The sequence below is a fragment of the Thamnophis sirtalis genome, unplaced genomic scaffold (genome assembly GCF_051295495.1).
Source record: "Thamnophis sirtalis isolate CommonGarterSnake01/CBP01778 unplaced genomic scaffold, rThaSir2_p1.2 scaffold_4, whole genome shotgun sequence".
Classification (NCBI taxonomy): domain Eukaryota; kingdom Metazoa; phylum Chordata; class Lepidosauria; order Squamata; family Natricidae; genus Thamnophis; species Thamnophis sirtalis.
The window spans coordinates 98,745,506-98,767,625 of NW_028261384.1; the positions used below are offsets into that span (position 1 = coordinate 98,745,506).

At 37.8% G+C, this 22,120-nt stretch overlaps 1 protein-coding gene across 6 annotated transcripts in view; it reads right to left on the reverse strand.

Annotated features, from left to right (window-relative positions):
- The window catches only part of MLLT6 (MLLT6, PHD finger containing), a 121,724-nt gene that overhangs the window by 41,858 nt on the left and 57,746 nt on the right, over nucleotides 1–22,120 (reverse strand). For all 6 annotated transcript variants that reach the window (XR_015696431.1, XM_087713541.1, XM_087713539.1 and 3 more), the window contains one exon: nucleotides 16,929–17,030. Coding sequence is in view for 5 of the 6 variants with exons in the window: in XM_087713541.1 (XP_087569667.1) it covers nucleotides 16,929–17,030 (102 nt within the window). In the remaining variant the exon portion in view is untranslated. The remainder of the gene's footprint in view (nucleotides 1–16,928; nucleotides 17,031–22,120) is intronic.

Below are 22,120 nucleotides of genomic sequence, written 5' to 3' on the forward strand. Positions count from 1 at the left end.
TCATGTCTCATTAGGTTACTCTTGGAAGCTTTTCCTCTTTTGGGTTTCCCCTTCCCCCTTCCCCAAAGTATGTTTAATCCTTGGCAATCCTTGAAGTTCCCTCTTGTATGCAGATTATTCAGCTCATGAAGGCTGCATTAGCAGTAGCTGAATTTATTTAAATTTTATGACCTCTGAAAGGAAGCTGACAATAATGTCCTGCCAGAATCGAAAACCCCATATACAAACTTGGCAAAGAAGGGCTTATTGTCACTTAACCTTTTTTTATTGGATTGAAATTCCTACCTCCTCTTGAAAGTTATAATGAAATTGACTATTACTATGACTTGTTGATTAAGAAGATCTATTCAAAATCTTCATCTGAGCATTCAAAGATTATTAGATGGACCCTTCTCTGATCTTTCCCTATGGGAACAGGAGTTGTAGCACCTATTTTCCACTAATCACCCCTAGTAATGGATTGATCTCACTCCAACATCTATAAGAATGTTATTTGGGGCTTTAGTGTGGTCATTCCCCCTTTGTGCTCCAAGTTTGTAATGAAGAGAGCAAGTTACATGACAATAATTATATAAAAATATCTTGGTTGTGAAGAAGAATCGAAAAGGAGAACTAAACTAAAATCCAGTATCTATAAGCAACGTATATGATGTGATGATTTAGATTATAGAAATCACTTATAGTTTAAATTATAGTCTCTCAATCATTAGTTTTTTAATTCAGCAGTGAATTCCATAACTTCACAGAGCAGCATGTGAAAGATACTACTGCTAGACTCCAGCCTATATTACCGGTCAGGGATGGAGAAACAGCATGAAATGGGTCAGACCCCCCCCCCCGTTTTGCAGAGGTGGGTTCCGGCAGTCATTACTGCCAGTTTGCTTGTGGCTGCGCTGCGTGCGCATGCACAGTACAATAAAAATTGCTCTGTGCATGCACAGAAGCAAAAAACAATATGACGCCACCTGGAGATCTGGTTTGGGGGTATGGCAGGCCTGGGGCGCTGCTGGTTCCAGCAACTCAGGCTGCCAAACTGTTGTGTTCTCGAGTTATGACCAACCGCTGTCTATCAAGTCGGCAGGTGATTGTTATTGGTTCCCGCACAGAGGCGTTCCAGCGGGAGAATGGCAAGGTTCTAACTGGTTGACGAGTTGACAGCTACCATATAAATAGCTGTCAACCCAAGCGTTACTGTTCTGTTGAGTTAGTGTTATTACTGAATAAACTATTGTTGAATACAGAATCGCCTCAGTCTTTACTCACGGGCACAGAGTATTTAATACAAACCACTACCGGTTTGACTGAACTGGTCCAAATTGGTAGGAACCCATCACTGCTGTATTGTTTCCATATTATTCTTGATTTTCTAAATCCTCCTGCCTAATCTGTCAGATATCAGAATAATGAATAAAATCCAAATGCTTTATCTTCTTTCACAGGCAATACAGCAACCCTTTGATCATTTATCGTAGAATCATAGGGCTAGAGGGGATCTTGGAGGACTCCAACTCCTTGCCCAAGGCAGGAGAACTTATTGGACCCCAAGGGCTACATACTTACCACCATCTTTTCTTCAATACTGAATTCAGGAACAGAAAGGCTGCATGCATAGATGCCAATTCATGTTCATTCAGGATTTCCTCTAATTCTCAGAAGTTGACAAATGACAAACAGGATTTCTTTAGGCATATATACTCATTGCAGAACCAGCATTGGTTTCTGATTATATTGGCACATCTCAAAAATACAAACTTCTGTGCATATATTTGCCTTCAAGATGTTGCTTTTTGCCAGGTACATGGAAGGTTGCTTCCCCATTCACGACAGCATTATGCTACCGGATTATTATGCTTACCATGACTAAATACAGAATTACTGCCAAGCAAAACAATCAACTTGCAGAATGCTGCTCACATGACTTTCAACTAATACGAAGCACAGAATGAACATTTTCAGCTTTCATAGAAGACAATTTACTCATTAGCCTTGATGTAGAGACTTAAGGTAGAAAATTGAAAATGATCTGCATTTACCATGACTTAACATTAAGCAGCATCCACCACTAAATTTAAGCAACAGTAAATAAACATCTTGCACAACTCCTACATATATCATTAAGGCTCACACAGGACTGATGGAAGATTGTGAACACATAGCTATATTAGCAGCTATTAATACAGCTGTCCCATCTCTTAGAAGAACTTCCCCCTTCTTTGCAGCAACTGAGATAGGATGGGCTATAATGTTTTTAATGGAAAGCAGTGGGTTAAATTGAGCAACCAAGTTTTAATTTCATTAAGTTCTTGAGAGTAATGTACTTAGCATGTGATGAGAAATCTCCCTGATCCAAATGACTCCATAGGTAACTCGATGAATATTAGCCATGGGCATATTGAAAATGGGAAGGAATTAGGAGTGAAATGGATAAGAAAAAACTCCAGATAACTGTAACATAAAATTGCTACATTTTCCTTTTATAAAGAAAAAAAAAGCCCAACAAATCAACAAATGGTCAGAATGCATGCAGTGTGACTATGTGAGACTACCCAGGAGCAAAAATGGCAAACAGAGGTTTGTAATAATAAATAGTGGTTTATCTCTACAAAAGAATATTCATATACGTACTAGGCAAAGGTCAAACAATCAGTCAGCAGCTGCAGCAGGGAAGAACATGTGGGGAGAGAGATGCAGGCCAAAAGAACCTCTCTTATAACAGTCTCTTAAAGTGGTAACAGTCAAATAACCCTGCTGACTCATTACTACCATTGCATCATCATCATCATCATTATTATCATCATCACAGTATTTACAGCATTAAAGCAGCTGGTCAGAATGAAATCATCATTACCCTGACAACAAACATCATTAATGTGTAATAATCCTTTAACAGTTCTGATGTATGTAGACCATTTCAATTCTGAGTTTTGTTTCCAATAATCTTTCTAGTTCCTTTAGTAGTTTACCAGGGAAGAGAACAACTTATAAATCATCTTGATTCACTAAAGAAGCTGAAGATGGAATAAGTCGTAACTGTTTATTTATTTTTTTGTATAGCTTTTCATACAACCCCTCAAAAGAATGTGGAGAAACTCACTATGTTACTATTGCTCTGCTACCTTAATTTAATATCATCTTATTGCTTTATATACAGTGGTAATAAAACTCTTGTATCCCAATCATAAGAAGGGTTTTTTTTGCAATACATTTAAAACTTTATATTATCCAATGGTATGCCCAATATTACTGTTGATATTGATATTTTCTGTTTAAACACAGAGCAGAGGAAAAAACTCTCTCCAAAAGGCTGACCTATAATTTAACCAAACTAAACAATATTGGGTTTAATGGTTTTCACTCTATTCTTCAGTAATCAGTAAGACTGGATATGTAGCGAGAAGTCTGTGTTCAGAAAATAACTCTCTGAATTCTTCATAGTTAAACTGAAATTTATTTTCTGCTGCCACATCTATGGAATAGAGTATGTGGTAAGAAGTGCCTTATTTATTTATCTTAAGTAAATTTTACAGAAATGGAAAAAAATTAAAACAACAAAGAAAACCCACAATCAACTTAAGAAAAATAAAAGGATGAGAGGTGTGTGTATGTGTGTGTATATATACAAACACACACACACACACTTATATGCATATATGGAGAGAGAAGGGGGGGTTCCAAATATACAATTAAAAAGATGCTTCTCTAATATCACAAAATGTCATAAAAGAACACATTGAGTCCAATTTTTTCTTATTAGTAGAATTCATTGACTTTTCAAAACCAGATAATCTATTGGGAGGAATTATTTTATCATCCTTTCATACAGATTTTTTTTCAGCTGTGCAATGTTTAAGGGTTTTCTTGCAAGCTCAGCCTGTCCCAAATCACCCCACAGCATCTCTGTGGGATTCAAAACCGAGCTTTGACTTGGTTATTTAAGACCACTCCATTTTTTTTTCTTTTTAAACCACTGCTTGGTGGATTTACTTAAATTTTTAGGGTCATTGTGCTGCAAAGTCCATTTCTGACAGATGGTCTCACATTATCCCCAAGGCCTCTCTGATACAATGAAGAATTCAGAGTAGAGCCTATCATCATTTTGCCTAATGCAGCAAAGCACTCCAAAAACATAATCCCACCATTTCCCAACACAGAGTGGATATTGATTGGCTATTTGATTTTATGCACTTCTGTTTGCCATGAGACCAAAGGGGCCAGTATGGCTGCATTTAGTGATGGTCACCCATTTAGCACCACCCAGAGAGTCCAAGAAGCTTAAGGAATGCTTCAGACTATTGCCCATGATGTACGTTCTCTGGTTCCCTAGAAGATCTGCAAGAAGCAATGCCAGAGGCATTCACCCAGATAGCTAAAGTGGACATCCAGTTACGAGGCTACAGCTGTACCCCATAGAAGTTGTGCATATAATTAAGTGGACAGTATGTATATATTTACTTCCCTTGTCATATTCTCATCATATGCTAAATAAATAATAATTGGCTGGATCCATCTCTATTATTTTTATGGAACACAATAACCCAAGTAGTCCAACAGAGGAAGACCTAAGGTACATTTATCTAAATTAGCGTGGAAGCTATAAGTCTCCAAGTATAATGGACAGTTGTGCTGGGAGAATTACTTTGAGGACCAAGAGAAGAGCTACAATCAAGGCAACAGTCAAAGCAGGAATGGAATCTGAGAAAGGGTCTCAGACATAACCTTCCCTAGTTCTCTTTATGATAAAGGCAGGCAGAATAAATCAGGAAATAATTTAAAGAGATAATTAAAAATCTGTTCAAATAATCTTTTAAAGACTTATGGGCAGTTATCTAATCCAAAAAAAATTTCTTTCTCTCTCCCCCCCCTCTCTGTGTGTATGTATGTGTGTGTGTGTGTGTATTATTCAAATTTCCCCAAAGCAGTTGATGTGTGTCACTGTTTTGCATTTTGATAAAAAAACATGTCTTCTGTAAGAGTTCTAAAAGCTCAGAACTGAAGAAGTCCGTGATTCCTGATAATAGGTAACAGTATGGTGGAGGGTTTTCCCAGTTGCAATGTATGGCTGTGAAAGTTGGATCATAAGGAAGGCTGAGTGCCAAAGATTTAAGACCTTTGAATTATGGTGCTGGAGAAGACTCCTGACAGTCCCTTGGACTGCAAGGCGATCAAACCGGTCAGTCCTAGAGGAGATCAACCCTGACTGCTCTCTAGAAGCCCAGATCCTGAAGATGAAACTCAAATATTTTGGCCACCAAATGAGAAGGAAGGACTCACTGGAGAAGAGTCTAATGCAGGGAACGATTGAGGGCAAAAAAGAAGGGGACGACAGAGAATGAGGTGGCTGGATGGAGTCACGGAAGCAGTCAGCGTGAGCTTAAATGGACTTTGGGGGATGGCAGAGGACAGGAAGGCCTGGAGGAATGTTGTCCGTGGGGTCGCGATGGGTTGGCTACAACTTCGTGACTAACAACAACAATGGTGGAGGGGCAATCTTCTTAACATAGTGGATTATGTTATAGATGTAGGGAACCATCTTTTTTAATAAAAAGGACAAGTTAAAGCTTCCTTATAAATTTGTATCCTTTGATCAATTCTACATTTCATTTCTGGGCAGAGATGTGGGAATTTGGACTTCAGGAATAAGATTGATTCTAGTGTCATAAAATCAAGGGGTGACAAAGATCTTTACATCCCAAAGGTACATAGAATCTACATGAGAATTTCCATAGACATCTTTGCATCTCCCTTTCCAAACACAGAAGTATACTGTCAGAATATTTAGCAGGCAAAATAGGAGCCTCATTTGCTGAACAATATTGAGTAGCATGGGATCTGAGACCCAGTAATTGTGAGTCTTACATCCTAAGAAGTCAAAGGCAATGATATCTCTGTTCCAATCTATATGCAGGCTGAGCATCTACAACCAGTGTAAGATAATGGGGAAATACAAAGGGGAAGCCACGAAAATTCAAGGTGTCCTGTTTACTATGATAAATTGAAGTAATTTCTCCTTTGAGCCCTGAGCATAAATATTGGCCATCAATAATTTCATCCCAATAGGAGGGTTGACTGACTGAATGGGTGGAACATTTGTGTATCATAGATGATATAATGAAGTTGCTTACAATTCCAGAATCCATTATAATCTGTAGTTGTAATTCGGAACCAGTGTGGATAAGAGAGGTAAGATACATATCCTGTCTTGTCCTGTCACAAAATGATTTGTAGCTTCACATATCTAGGTTCATTTTTGGTTGTGTCTGTCTCTGAGCCTGGAAGGCTGGAATTGCATTAATTCAGGTCAGATTTGAGTGTTTAATATACCTGCTTGCAAAATGTCCACTTTCCCTCAAAAAAACAATATAACACTCTTTTATGCATTGAAAAGGAAAGGTCTTAGTAAAACACCATATACAAACTGATTAGGTTTTCCACAGTAGAGACATGTGCATCTGCATGAGAAGATAGTGGTTTTCAGATGTACAAAGGAAGGAGGAGGGGGGGAAAGAGAAGGGAAAGAAAAAATAATGATGTATATCCTTTTCACTCAGATTGTGCTACAACACTTAAAATTGTCCATCAATGCCAAGCAAACATGAATTAATATTACAATAATCTTTGGAATGTTTTCACAAATACATTTATTCTGAATTTCATCTGAAAATCCCTCTTGAGATAGTTAAGCCTCTTCCATTCCAGACCACACTTCAAGCTAACAGTTGAAGCTCAGCAGTATATTCTCACACCAAATGCTAACTTTATTCAAAGACAATAGATTTCATGATAGATCAGATCTGTGAAATTAGGTTTCAGGAATGCAACCAAATAAAAGCAACTGTTCTAGGCTATTCAGAATCAGAAGGATTCAGAGGGATTGCCCGTTTTACCTCAATCATATATATAGTATGCCTTACATGAGTTCAGTTAGTAAGTAATTTGATCTTAGGGAGATCAATAGTTCATACTGACTTAGGATAATTTGTAAAATTCCTATATTTGCCTGGCAGCTAGTATTTGATGACCAAAGATTGCTATCAGCAGTGACTTTAGGATTTTGGACTGGGAGGAGTAAAATTGGCCTGGTTTTATGATTTTCTCCTGGTCATTACATATATTCAATGAATGTAGCTTCCCTTATTAGCTTTGCTTCTTGGTCATGTAAATACATGCTGGTTGCCAAATGCCTAAATTTGGGTCACATTTTGGAACACTGAGATGGTCGTAATTATGAGGACCAGTTGTAACTTTTTCATAGCCCATAACCAATAAACAAATGGTTGGAAATCAGGGACTACCCATATATAGTCCCAATCAATCCACTTTTTAGCTAGTCTCTGTCACAAAAATATATATCTGATTATCAGCCTTACCTAACTTCCCTCACTACGCACATCCAAAATCATGTTCAGTACAATTATTAATAAAGAACAAACTGTTATGAATGGAACTGTATGTGGGGATATGAGTATTTCTTTAACATCATAGTTACCTTCCAGAATCTTAGGACTAAAGATATATTGTTTTACATGCTTAGAAAAAACTTGAATGCATTTAATTGGAAAATGTGATTGATCCCAGAAGAAATTGCACTAATATAATGTAATCCTGACTTGTTTCAAGCCCCCTGCCTCTGTTGTTGTTGCAGAAGGCCTCTCTGTGGCCTCACCTTTGTCCTGACCTAGAGAGATACCCTGCTGTTTGCAGTTTTAACTCTGGGCCCCTTAACAGGTTGTCTTATGGTAAGGCATAATTTTCTTAATGGCAAATTTTAACCCCTCATGAGATTCCTAAAGCTAGAGTCATGGTGAAATCCCAATCTACTCCATAAGATTAAATAATGGCTACTATAGTGAAGGGTAATTGAATTATTGAGAATGAAGGAAGAGAAACAGCACCAATCAGCGCTCACTTTCTGAGAGAAACCATTTCTAGAAAGGCTGAAAAGTACAAATTAACCTGTGAGACTAATAAACGATGAATATTATTATGTACGTACCCAAAATATAACTGATCATAGCGTAAAAATACTTTCACTTTGTTTCTATTTTGCAGAGACTAACACTTTCCATACTTTAATGTATTCAATTATTTTCTGCTTTTTGATCCTTAGGTATTCACATTCTTTTTAGTTCATTATCTTTTGATATTCTAGCACAGGGGTGTCAATCACCATTTTATTGAGGGCCGCATTAGAGTTGGTTTTTTACCGAGATAAAACACAACCCTGATGCAACCCTTAATGAAATGGGTGGGCGTGGCCAGCTTGACATCACTCGTGTTGAGGGTGCTCTGCCAGTGAAAACAGGCCCCTGAACTCCATTTTTGGCTGCAGCTGCCTCCTGCAACACTCTGCCAGCTAAAACAGAGCATGGGAGAAACTTATGTGGCCCTCGCGAGTCTGTTTTTGGCTGTGACAGCCTCCTGCAAACCTCTGCCAGAAAAAACAGCACTTGGGAGGGCCACGTGCAGCCTTTCCGAGTACCATTTCCGCTGGCAGAAACAACGTGGGCCGGTCCTTCACTGTTTTCAGGACGGCCCCACAGGCTAGATCTAAGCAAGCAGCAGACTGGATCTGGTCCCCAAGCCTTCAGTTTGATACCCCAGTTCTACTTCATTTCACATTTTTGATTGCTTCCTGAATTTGTAAGATTTCGTCAACTTCTCTTTCTGAATATTGGTATAGTCAGATCTGTGTACCATTGTGATTCTTAAGTCTTATATTTTCAAACGTCACTTTACAACTTGAAATGATTTGACTTCTAGCCAAAATTTTGTTTCTCTTTCTTCTTTGCTCCCTATTCTGAAGATAGGTAGTACTTCTTAGAAGAGGCTGATCTGAGCAGGTAATGCTAAGCCTGAATATGTATTGCTAAGTTGTAGTTCATTTAAATATCTGAGGCATATTTCTTATTTCATTGCTTTTTCTGCAAAGTACAATACAACACTTTATAAAACTTATTTTCACCTATTCTAAGAAATGAAAGTGAGTAGAGATCCTACTTTCAAATTATCTTCAGCTCTGGAAGGATAGGACCCACTCTTTTTCAGTGTCCAGAACTAATAATTTCAGGTGGTTCAGACAAATTCTCATCTTACAAAGTGGTAATGCATACATGAAAGTGAAAAATTGTCAGAGTCTGATTGTAGAAGGATATAAATGAAATAAACAAATACATAATACTTTTCTCTCTCTTATTACCTTCCTGCTCATTCCCAGTCACTTGCAAAAGTTTAGGACAAGGGATGGATGAAGTAGCTCCCATCAGCATATGTCCCTCTGACAGAAGCAGGGATACAAACTTCACAAGCATATGAGCCATCACAAAGGTAATTTTGGTCTATCCCCTACATTTAATCAACAACTAATTATTGCAGTTCTTATTACTTCTTTGCTTGGAGATTGGCTACCTCAACTAGCCAGATGCTAGAAAAATAGCATGAAAGGATGGATGTTCCCACCAGTTCATTTTCTGTGCCTCCACTTATTCTTAGAGATCAAACAACACAGACATGAAGCATCATCAAAGAACAAACCACTGACTAACTTAAGGCTTTGATGGTTAGACAAGATATAGTCTAGAAAGAAGAGTTATGTTGTAACCACAGAGTAAGAGCTAAATTTATAATTGTACTTCTAACTGGCTTAAAAAATATCAGAAGCTACTTATTTGTATATTTTTTCTTTCTTTTCTATTTCCAATTTTTCCTTTCCTGCTCTTTTAGCTTTCTCTTTAATTTCTTTTTTCTTTTTCTTGCTTTATACCTATTAGCTTGTAGTTTAATCTTCTGTTCTAAAAACGTTTATTACCTACATATATAAACCATCAATATGCCTTTATGATCAAAGTTGATAAAATGTCCAGTGAGTTTATACTAGATTTTGCATCACAAGAAGTTCCAAAGTGAAACACTATCTTGAATTAATCTACTGAGATGGAACTTTCAGATTTGTTATTATCAGATTGGTTAACAGGGAAAGGAAGAGTCTCATAGTGCAATACAGGAAGTATTCCTTCTCTTCAGTCGGTGCTGGGCACTTATGTCTTACTGTACCAATTCCTTCAGTTTACTGTGGGTCACATCCACTCTCCTTTTTTGACTGAATGATGTTGGTATTCTACACAATAATTTCTGATATTGGCTGGCCTTTTGGTGTAAATGTGAAAACTTTTTTTTTACTACACCTGTCTGCATTCCCATAACCTACAGGAATTGTCATTTCTCCCCCGGCCTTTGAAATTCATTTCTTTCAAAATATTTAAAGAATAAAATAAACAACTACATAAAAGGAAAAAAGAAAAGACCTAATGGGTGGAAAATATAATATAAGTAAATAAACTAAGAATTTACCATTGTCATAAAATTTAGAATTTATTACTTCACTGATTAAAAACCAATCAATCATATAAAACTAAAATCATTGTAGCATCTGCAGAAATAATTATAAGTCACTACAAAACTATAACCAATAACAGTTATATTGATATCACCACTCTCATGATCTAAAATAAATGTATATGATCTTATGAAAAGGGAAAAAAATTACTAAAAACATTGTTATAATTCCCATCCATGTATCCAGCTGATTACTTCAAATTATTTATAATTGCTTCTGGTCACTATCTTCACATCAAATATATCCTTTTATAATTCAAATTCTATCTAAGTTTAGTGTGTGTATGACGTCTGTGTGCGTGTGTTTGTGCAGATGTGTGAGTGTGTGTGTGTGAGATTTTTTGCTCAAATTTAATCAGACTTCTATTCTAGATGTATCATTTCAAGTCACAGTAAGTACAGTAGGTTAATATTTATAGCTGTTACATGACTGCTACTTTTTCCTTTAATAAGAATGCTATGAAATTTAACAGTATAAGCAATAAACACTGTAAAAATTTCTGTAAAAATATTGAATCTCACCCCAAACTTAAAAAAAAAATCACAATAAAATGCATGAAAAAATATGCATACACACAAATACACATATACCCAAGTTGCTATGGAGTTTGTAATTAGGCCGTATGTAAATATGGTCCCTTGAGTAATTCTGAGCAAGAAATATTTTACAGTGCTTCAGATCACGGGCACTTTGCCATACTAATACAGATCCAGACCAAACAATTCATCAACTCTCACATGTTCAGTATGAGCGAAGTTGATGTTTTTGCCTTTTTATCACAAACTTGGCAACTGAAGGTTGAAGATTTGCAGTAGGAATGTCAGGATCAGCGATGCTATTGGAGAACAGCTGTCTTAAGCTGTTGAACTCAGGAAGTCTAATTGGAAGAGTGTAAGATTAGGAGCGGAGGGCAGAGCCTTTTGCTCATTTGCCAGCACTTTTGACTTAGTAATGTTTTCTTTGCTACTTATTGATGGGAGGAGAGATTAAAGCATCTTGGTAAAATGCAGCTGTGGTTCACAATGAGTAGTAATTTAAATTAATTTTGTTGTGAACCAGCTGAGAAATCTCTGGGGATCAAATGGAACCCCAGAACCACAACTGCCCAAATTTAAAGCTGTCATGGGCAACCTGATATCCTCCAGATGTTTTTTAAAAATTGTAATTCTTAAAAACTCTGCCCACTGTCTAAGCAGGTTGTTAATAATGTATGGTGGCTACTAGGCAGTCACACTCTATTTTAATATCCACTCTATGATGTTTGATCAATTGTGAAGTTCTTTATACACTTTTCTGTTAGATCTAATCATTTGTCTGCAATAGTCTTTGTGCCAACAATCATGGTAAATAAAATCTGTGAAAATTTTATTTCCAGATTATTTACAATTTGCATTACTTTAAGATAGGAAATGTTACTAAGCCTAAACCATAAAAAATATAGCGGTGTTACTATAGATGTCGATCTATTGCCCTTTGGTGTAACTATCCACTTAATATTTATAAAAATACAGTTTTAATTCATGGCCATCAAATGTTTTTTCAAGCTGGAAAAGAAAAATAAAATAAGTGACTGGGCCTCTTTTGGGCAAATACTCTGGCAACAGAATTAAATTAAGCCAACCGGCAAAAATCAGATTGGGTTAAATCCAATTAATTTAAGCTGGTTTAACTAAGGCAGATGGCAGTTTCCCAGGAATTATTCAAACAAGAGTAGCAGCAGGATTCCTGAGGTAAAATAGTTTATGTATATAATAAGTGAGAGTGAGTAGGCTCCACTGATGACATTCCAGTTTGTATGTTTGGGGATTTCAAAAATTATACAAACAGAGATGAGGCATCAAGAACCAGAAAACAAATTCTGCAGAAAATGTTAGCGTATAGCTTCCAGCAGAAACTTTGTTGCTGATCGTGATAAGTAAGCCCAAAAAACACAAGTGATCACAAGTCCTTTATTACAAAGGACAGCCCTTCATTTTACAATACTGTCCTTTAGATTTATTTTTCCAAAACTCACCTTTATTCTTTATTTTGATCATTTAACTTTAGCCATACAAATGATACCATTTAATGCAGTCTTTCACATTCCTTTGAAAAACATGGAAACTGATTGCCTTTTAAAAATAAATCTATGTATATTGTTTAATTTTAGATATTTATATTATGTTTTTGTAGTTTTTCTTAAGTTTTTCTTTTGCATGTTCCTTTGTAAAGCAAAGGTATTTGAGAGACCGCCTGCTGCCAATTACCTCCACTAGACTGATTAGATCCCACAGACTAGGCCTCCTCCGAATTCCATCCGCCGGCCAGTGTCGACTGGCGACTACTCAGAGGAGAGCCTTCTCTGTGGCTGCTCCGACCCTCTGGAACGAACTCCCCGTGGAGATTCGAACCCTCACCACCCTCCAGGCCTTCCGCAAAGCCCTTAAAACCTGGCTGTTCCGACAGGCCTGGGGCTAAAGAGCTGTTGCCCCCGTCTCGAATGGTATGACTGTTGTGTGTTTTAAATTATGCATTGTTATGTTTTCGTTTTTTAATTTTTTGTCTGTATCCCCCTTCCCTGGTTTGAGTTGTGAGCTGCCCTGAGTCCCCTTCGGGGGAAAAGGGCGGCATATAAATATAATAAACAAACAAACAAATCATAAATTTGAACAATTAAAATGTTTAGGCGTATGAACTACTTGCAGACTTTTTTCAGGTTGTTCTTTGTTTTTTCCATGAAAATATGGTCAGTATACATAACCCTCAATGTAAGATGTCTAATAAATCTATAGGCTGAGGGAACAAGATGGTTATTGATTAAGTCCAACCTATATGTGCTCATTTGCCTATTAATTGCCATTCATATGACAACAAAGAAGATTATGTTAATTTTCCAAACAATTGCTAGATCTCTGGCTGGAAGAAAGTTCACAGAAAGGCAGCAGAGAGAGCAGTGAGGAAGGACAAGAAATTATGGGCTGCATGAAATAACCTCCCTGGTAGGATGGGCCAAAAGAAAGAAATGCCACAGAGCCAGTCCTAGACTAAAACTACCACCTAAATCAACCATACACTCAAAAATTGAGGAATTCCTTCTATAAGTTAATCAATGAAATCGAGTTTGATACCCCTGTTAGAACAGTGGGCTAGCCAGATCCATCTGGCTCGGGAAGTAACACATTTCCGAAATGGTGTGGGAAGCCATCTGAAAATCTGGGAAGAAAAATCTAATGTAAATGAGTGCACCCCAAAGGGTAGAACAAGAATTCTATCTACCTCATGCACACAGAGCCAGAATAATGCCCTTGGAGAAGCAATGTAGAGATGGTTAAGACAAAAGGTACGCAAATATGCTTCATAAACAAACAAGCAAACGATATTCAGAAGAAACTCAGACTGGTTCTGCCGTAATTAATGGGATATAGGAGGGAGGGCAGGGAAAACAATGGCAGGCTTTCACGGTATTGTTAGTATAGTCTACAAATATAGCTCCAATCAAACCTGTAGAGTCAGTTTCCTAGTCTGTCCTACCTCAAAGGATTGACAACATGCTAGCCAGGGATAAGAAATGTAGTACAATGCATCTGGAGGTTACCACAATGGGGAAATGCTGGCTTTTCTCAACAATGGGCTGCTTCAGTTGAGGGACAGCAGCAAAATCTGGAGGTGTAGACCAAACAACAGATATTGGATTGGCATTATTAATTCAGCTAAATCTTTCCTTGTACATTTTACAGACTCTATGTCCATTCCATGTTTTATTTTATGACTGGGTATGCATAGCAGCCATTTTATAAATTCATCTCTCCAATTCCAAGTACATCCACCATCAATTAATAAAAGAAAGAAAACATTTATTAGCAGATCTACTTGGAACTAAAACCAAGGAAAAAGTACAAGTCTGCAGGAGGGTTTGTCTTGTGCAGTCATCTAGTAAGATGATATTCAAATGAAAGGAGAGAACAGTTTGCCAGTTTCATAGATTATGTTCTCTCGTTTCTGAATGATTTTATTGTCTTATTTGGCAAATATCCTAATTTTTCACTTGGAAGCCTCAGCGCTCCTTTTTAAAGATCCATTATAAACTTGTGTTGCAAGGAATTTAAAAATAACCCTTTGCTGTAGGGCAATTTTTTTTTTGCTTTTTATCTGATTGAAAAATGAAGCTAATACCTCAGGGTGCCAGTGAATTTTTTTCAGATTTCTTGCAGCAGAATTTGGGAATAAAATAACAGATGTAGGAAGGACTGCTCACCATATTTTGAAGTAAGCAATGTAATATATAGTATCATCTAAAATGGCTTAAGTATTTCAGTATAGGACCTGAAATTTGGTACCATTGTATTAGATTTGCTATTCATTTTTAAAGGTATGCTTTGGTTAGGGCACATTTTCTCTAGAGCAGTGATTCTCAACCTTTTCTTTAAGATTTAAGATTTAAATCATAACATTTCTTCAAGCCTTCGTGGACATCCTGTGATTACATCACATACTCCCAGTGGTCTGCAGACCAAAGTTGAGAACCACTGCTCTAGAGCACCTTCTCTTCTCAAACTGTATGCATTCTGCATATTATAAGCATTTTGTTCCAAATCATCGGACGTTGTCATCCCTTCCAACCCAAATAAGGATGGCAAATTAACTCTTTGAAACAAACCATCTCCTATAATTCAAATTAACAGGAGAAACCTTGTTGTAAAGTAGGCATACATTGAAACAACCAACTGCTTATAACTTGTAAAAGTGTTCTGCTTATGATATTGCCCAGCCCAGAACCAAATAAGTATTTCCAAGCAAGAGTGTCTATTGAAGAGAGCAAACAAGAGATTCTTATAGGTAGTCCTTAACTTAAAACCATTTGTTTAGTGACCAAAGTTACAACCGCACTGAAGAGACTTACAATTTTTCACAATTACAATATTGCAGCATCTTTAATTATGTGATCAAAATTCAGATGCTTGGCATGTATTTATGATTGCTGCAGTGTCCCAAGGTCATGTGATTCACTTTTGCGACCCATTGACAAGCAAAGTCAATGGGGAAACTAGATTCACTTAACAACCCTATTACTAACTTAACAACTGCAGTGATTCACTAAACAACTATGGCAAGAAAGGTCATAAAATAGGACAAAACTCACTTAACAACTGTCTTACTTGGCCAGGGAAATTTTGGGTCTAATTATGGTTGTAAAATGAGGACTATCTATACTTAACCTGTATCAAAAGATGAATACAGGTACATAATTATGGCGTTTTGAGCGATGTTTTTACATACATCAAAGCCTATTATGGCAATCTGCTATGGATGCTGTTGTTTTCAAGTCAAAATGAGTTTGCAAGCTTAACACTCAAGAAACAGATAGGTAGTTTGAGAAGGATTGTTGCTTGTAGCATATACAACCCTTGTAAATAGGTTGTGTGGGGTTTGCATAACTTCCAAACCCTGCCATTTGGCCTGAGGTGACAACAGGACAAAAGAGACTCCATTGATAATGGAAAGCAACACTTCTCAGAACCACCTTCTACTGTATTCTTTTCAAACCTATTACCTATTTCGGTAATATGTCTGTGTGCAAGCATCTAGCTGTCTTGAATCAGATTAAATACCAGAATGGCAGGACAAAGATGCAGAATGAAAGATGAATTTTTACATATAAACACTTCTTGCCAATCCTTTTTGAAAGAAAAAAAAAGATGTAGAAATGAAATTTATCCTAAATGTTTTGATGTCCTTGGTTTGCCTGATAATGGCCACGATTGATATAGAGACGTAATCTGGATTCGATCCTAGCAAACAGAGACTGCATTTCCCTCCTGGTTTACAAGTAGACAGAAAAAGACAAAGAGAAAGTAAAGCTCTGCCATTAAGTTAATGCTACAGGAGGCTTGGACTGGCACATGTGCTTCAGGAACGAGTTAGGACATGCTTCTAAAATCACTGGAGGGCTTAGCTTAGTGATTGTATCATTAGCAGCCAACAGCTGCAAAATGGAATTCTTGTGACTTGGGAGTTTTCCAGGCAGTGAGGAAGTGGAGGGTAGGGAAAATGTAAGCAATTAAGAAGCGGAAACAAATTGATGTGGAGTATGATTTTCTTCTCTGTTTCCACCCCTCTCCTCTCTCTTATCTTTCTTCTATTCTTAAAAGAACTCTCAGAAAGGCTGTATATAGAATTCTCATTCTGCATTTAAATTTAAACAAGAGTGAATTCTCCAATGTGGAAAATCAGAATTTTAAAAAATCAAAATGTGTTTGCTTGCTGCACTATATTTTTAATAGCTATGGGGAACCCTATAGTATAATGATGTAAGTGATTAATGCTCATTTCCATGTTTCATCATTTATAAATTCATCTTTGGAGCTATGGAAAACAGCCCATTTTAGACAAATGAAAAAACTTGTGTTTTGGGGAAAACTTAATGCACATCCAACATCAGCTACTGCATGAAGATACTTGAACAGTCTGGAATAGACACAGACTGCCTGTCACTGTAAAAAACAACAACAACAACTCAGACCTCTGTTATAAATATCTTACACATATTTCTTGTTACCTTCTCAGTAACTATGGGTGTGGAAGACAGTGTGAGATCTGTGGCTTCAATTTCTGAATGCTTCTTGTGCTTCTGTTTAGGCCTTTCTTTGTCTTTTCGACTCTGTAAAAGAAGATCAAAAACATAGCTAATGTGTTTGCCTTTTCTAGCAACAGGTGAAAAAGTACAAGTAAGGGAAAGCTGATACAGACAGAAGGGTATAGTTTTTCTTCTTTGCCATCCATTACAGCCTTGTCTTCACTCAGAACAGGAGTGTCAAACTCAAGGCTCGGGGCCACAACTGGCCCATGAGATGCTTACATCTGGCTGACCGGGCTGCCCTAGAAACTTCAAAAGACCAGTCTGCAATGCCCATGCCAGCAAAAATGGAGCTTGGGAGGGCTGCATGCAGCTCTCCTAGGCTGTGTTTTCAGGTGCGACAGCCTCCTGCTGCCCTCTGCCAGCAAAAACAGAGCTCTCCATTTTTGCTGGCAGAAGGTGGCAGGAGGCTGTTGCAGCTGGAAATGGAGCTTGGGAGCCTGTTTTTGCTGGCAGAGTGCTTGGAGGCACCATAGATGCCCCTGACACGAGTGATGTCAAGCTGGCCCCGCCCACCCCAGCCCCCAAGGACAAACACAACCCTGATGCGGCCCTCAATGAAATCAAGTTTGACACCCCTGCCCTTGAGTATTTGCCAAAAGAAAATTTGCAAATAGATTAGAAAACTAATAATGAAAGATTAATGAATTAGAAATAAGTGTAAATATAATGAAAGGTAAAGGATATTTATTATATATAATAATATATAATGATGTTACAAAAATGTAAAATGTAAAAAAATATCTAGAATAACTATATAATGTATACATAATAGTATATATAAATGTAAAAGAACTGTGGATAAATTGGTATAGATTTATTGCAAAGCTGAAACTGTGATGTAAAATGAAGAAAACTGTATACTAAAAATGTTTAAATAAAAAGAAAATTTGCCAAAAGAAAAAAAAAACATGCTCCTGTTCAGTTTGCTATACTGTCAGAAAACCCAAACCCATGTTAGGTTCAAAAAAGATGAGCAAGAGATCACTGCTCAAATCCCTTTGCCACCTGAGGGATTACAGATGTGACCTTCTTTTAGGCTTAATTAAATCACACCAAAAATTTCCTTTCGGCAATGCAATTTGCAAAATAAATAAATAAATCAGACAATACTTTTAAACCTGCTGAGGATCCAGCAAATTAATTGGTTAAACTACTTGGTAAAGATGCTTGTCCATGCCAGTCTGTGTGAAAGGGCTAATTCTCCTTGCAAAACTTTAGGATACTTCCAAATAAGGTTTGGACAAATTACATTTGTGAGGCAGCCAATTTGCCTTTAGGGATCAGCAATTATTTTTTCTTTTTTTCTTTTCCCATGTGCAAGACTTTCAGTTTTCCTTCTCACTCTGCCCTGGTTAAAATAAGGATTTGCTGCTGTGAATTTCAATTTCTATTATACGTCAATTCCTTGATGATTCATTGCTAATTTTTATTTTTGGAAAATGCTCAGTAGTAGAGCTTAGGCCATGCATTAAGAAAGAACAGATAGCAAATTATGTTGAAACCCTGTGCCTAAGAGTTCATTATTTAGTCACTGTTCAGTTATGAAACTACATTCTTGCACTAGTAGATGACCTGAAAGTGATCTGGTTGGACGAAAAGCATCTTGGTCCTCTTGGATTTCCCAGGAGCATTCGACATGAACATCAGTCATGTTATTCTTCTGGGCTGCCTGCAGGGTAGGAACTTCAGCCCATGTTTTCTGCTCTTTTCCTGAGTAGATGATGGAGGAGGATGAGAGTTTGAGTGGTTTACAGGCTTCTCCACTGGAAGGTGCTACAGCGTTCTTCTCTATCTTCTCTTCTATTTAACATTTAAATGAAGCTGTGGAAGCAGTCATTTGTTAGTTTGAGATGATATTTATCTCCACATTGGGATATAACAATCTTGTAGCTGGAAGTCCTGATCCAAAACCTAGTGGCTGTAAATATTTGGACGGGTGGTGCTCACATTCAATCCCAGCAAAACTGAGTTTATCCTGAAATTAACTGGCTCTTTTTCTGCTCCTCTAGGGCAGTGATGGTGAACCCTTTTGCCACTGAGTGTCCAAACCAGTATGTGCTCACATGTGTGCATGCCGGAGTGCTGGAAACCTAAATACCAGCCAACCAGCATGCAGACGTCTGGTTTTTGGGGGCCATCTTTGGCCCGAAAATAGCTTGAAATATGGCCTGCTTTGAGGCATTTTCAGATCATTTTTCAGACCATTTCCAGGCCATTTGGGGGAGCGTTTTCTGGTGCTCCAGGACCCGCGAAGACCAGCTGGCCAGCACATTGGAAAACCAGAAGAGCAGCTTGTAACAGTGCGTGTGCCCACAGAGAGGGCTCTTTGTCCCAACTCTGGCACATGTGCCATAGGTTTGCCATCACGGCTCTAGGGTCTTTTGATGAAATCACATTGACATTGAAGAAGCAAGAAGCAAGGAGGTTGCATTAGACATACAGTTACTGTTGGACGGATTGATGGACGTTTTGTGCCAGCTGTGCTCTTTTCTGGAAGAAGAGGCTTTGACGATAGTGACCTATGCCACCTCTTAGTCTGTTCCACCTGGACCTACTTCTGAAAACTTACCCCTGAGATAATGACATTTGCATTAGAGATGAGATCTGACATTTTGAGAACAAGCTGTAATCCCCCAACAAAATGGTTGCCTGCTCAGTGCCTTCCTCTAACCTCCCATGATGGCTCCTGTTATCCTAGAAGCTTATTTTGGCTTCTACTTTCACTTTAGCACACAGACAGATTTCAAAATAAAGCATAGATTGTAGCTCTTACTGTTTTTTTTTTTAAATAATGCCTATGTGCATATGTGATGAGTAGAGATATGCAAGAAATAAATGTATGTTGGAAGTTGGCATTTCCTTTGCAGAATCAAAAAGGAGATAAAAGGAACAAGTGATCAACAGCAAGCAAGGCAAAAGCCTGGCAGGTCCCACAGGTTTTTGAATTCAATAAAAATTTAAAAGGGGAAGAACAGAGTTATTTTATAAACAATATAGTCACATATCTGGTTCCCAGTATTTCCAGATAACCATACAGAGTTCATATCTATGCATTGGATTGTTACCACATTCAGTAGACATTGGTCCCAGTAAATATTCATAAACCTGCAACATCAAGTTAGATTTGTTTATATCCACAAAAGACTACCAGCCATTTTAAGTTAATGTTCTTCATTTATAATTCATATTAACATAAAATATCCTGGCTTCACTGTCTTTTTGCTACTTTGGGGTTTTCAGTTTAGCTTTAAAAGGTACTCACCAACATTGGTCCTAATATCCTTTTAAACAGATGCAGTTTTAATCTCCTAGTTTAACATAGATCAATTATCCAAAATTGAAGACCCAAATTGTTTGGGGCAATATGCTGATTCTGTAAAGCATTTAGAGAGGACTGTAAAGCACTGTAAAGCGACATATAAATCTAAGTGCTATTGCTACCATAGATATGCAAAAAAATATACAATACAATACAATAGAAGAGTTGGAAGGGACCTTGGAGGTCTTCTAGTCCAACCCCCTGCCTAGGCAGGAAACCCTATAACATTCCAGACAAATGGCTATCCAACATCTTCTTAAAGACTTCCAGTGTTGGGGAATTCACAACTTCTGGAGGCAAGCTGTTCCACTGATTAGTTGTTCTGTCAGGAAATTTTTCCTCAGTTCTAAGTTGCTTCTCTCCTTGATTAGTTTCCATCCATTGCTTCTTTTTCTACCTTGTTTCTTGGAGAATAGTTTAACTTCCTCTTCTCTGTGGCAACCCCTGAGATATTGGGACACTGCTATCATGTTTCCCCTAGTCCTTCTTTCCATTAAACTAGACATATCCAGTTCCCGCAACCGTTCTTCATATGTTTGTCTCCAGTCCCCTAATCATCTGTTGCTCTTCTCTGCACTCTTTCTAGAGTCTCCACATCTTTTCTATATCGTGGCGACCAAAACTGAATGCAGTATGCCAAGTGTGGCCTTACCAAGGCATTATACAGTGGTATTAACACGTCACATGATCGTGATTCTATCCCTCTGTTTATGTTGCCTAGAACTATGTTGGCTTTTTTGGCAGCTGCTGCACACTGCTGGCTCATATTTAAATGGTTGTCCACTAGGACTCCAAGATCCCTCTCACAGTTACTACTATTGAGGAAGGTACCACCTATACCGTACCTGTGCATTTCGTTTTTCTTGCCTTACTCTTTTCACCATTGAATTTCATTTTATTAGATAGTGCCCAATGTTCAAGTTTGTCAAGATCCTTCTGTATCTTAAGCCTATCTTCTGGAGTGTCGTCTGCAAATTTGATGTTCCCCATTTATTCCCTCATCCAAATCATAGATGAAGATGTTGAAGAGTACTGGGCCTAAAACAGAACCTTGGGGTATTCCACTGCATATATAACATATGAACTAGCTTTTTAGGAGGTGTGGCCTATCCAGAGGCAGAGGAAATGGGGGGGGGGATAGTAACATTAAGGATATCACTACTGTATATCACTATTATATACATGGCCCACATCTATACAGTTCTTGCCAATATTAAATTCTCCTTAAATGCCAAATAGAGCATGAAAGGTGAAGTCATGTAAACTATCACGTACAGACATGCTTAAAGTATGGATTTCTTCTCTCTAGGTACAGAAATACTCCTGGACTTTTCCCTTTGAATGTTAGTGGCAGTATCTTAGAATAAAACTGAAAAATCCACTCAGCCATTCTGATATACCCAGCAGTATTCCCCACCTCACGTTTTCCCTTTTGGATCTCAAGTACCTGTTTACCCTTCCTCGAGAACTTTCACTTCCCTTCAGAATACACTGCAGACGCCCAGGTACCCATATAAGCTTTGTTTCCGTATCTGCCTGCTTTATGCTAAACTTCTCTCCCTCCTCCCCTCCCCCAACAAGTATTATCGTTAGTTAGAAAATCTGAGAGGAGGAAGGGGTGCTGCCATGCTTCGTGTGTCTAAATAAAAGGCCACCCCTACCTTCCCGACGCTTCACACTCCTTTGCAGAAGAAATTGCCCTGGGAATGCCTGGATTTGCAAATCGCACTGGGGCTGCCAAGTTCATCTCACTGCCCAAAGTTCACCAACAAGAAGTCTCTCTGTCTCAGTC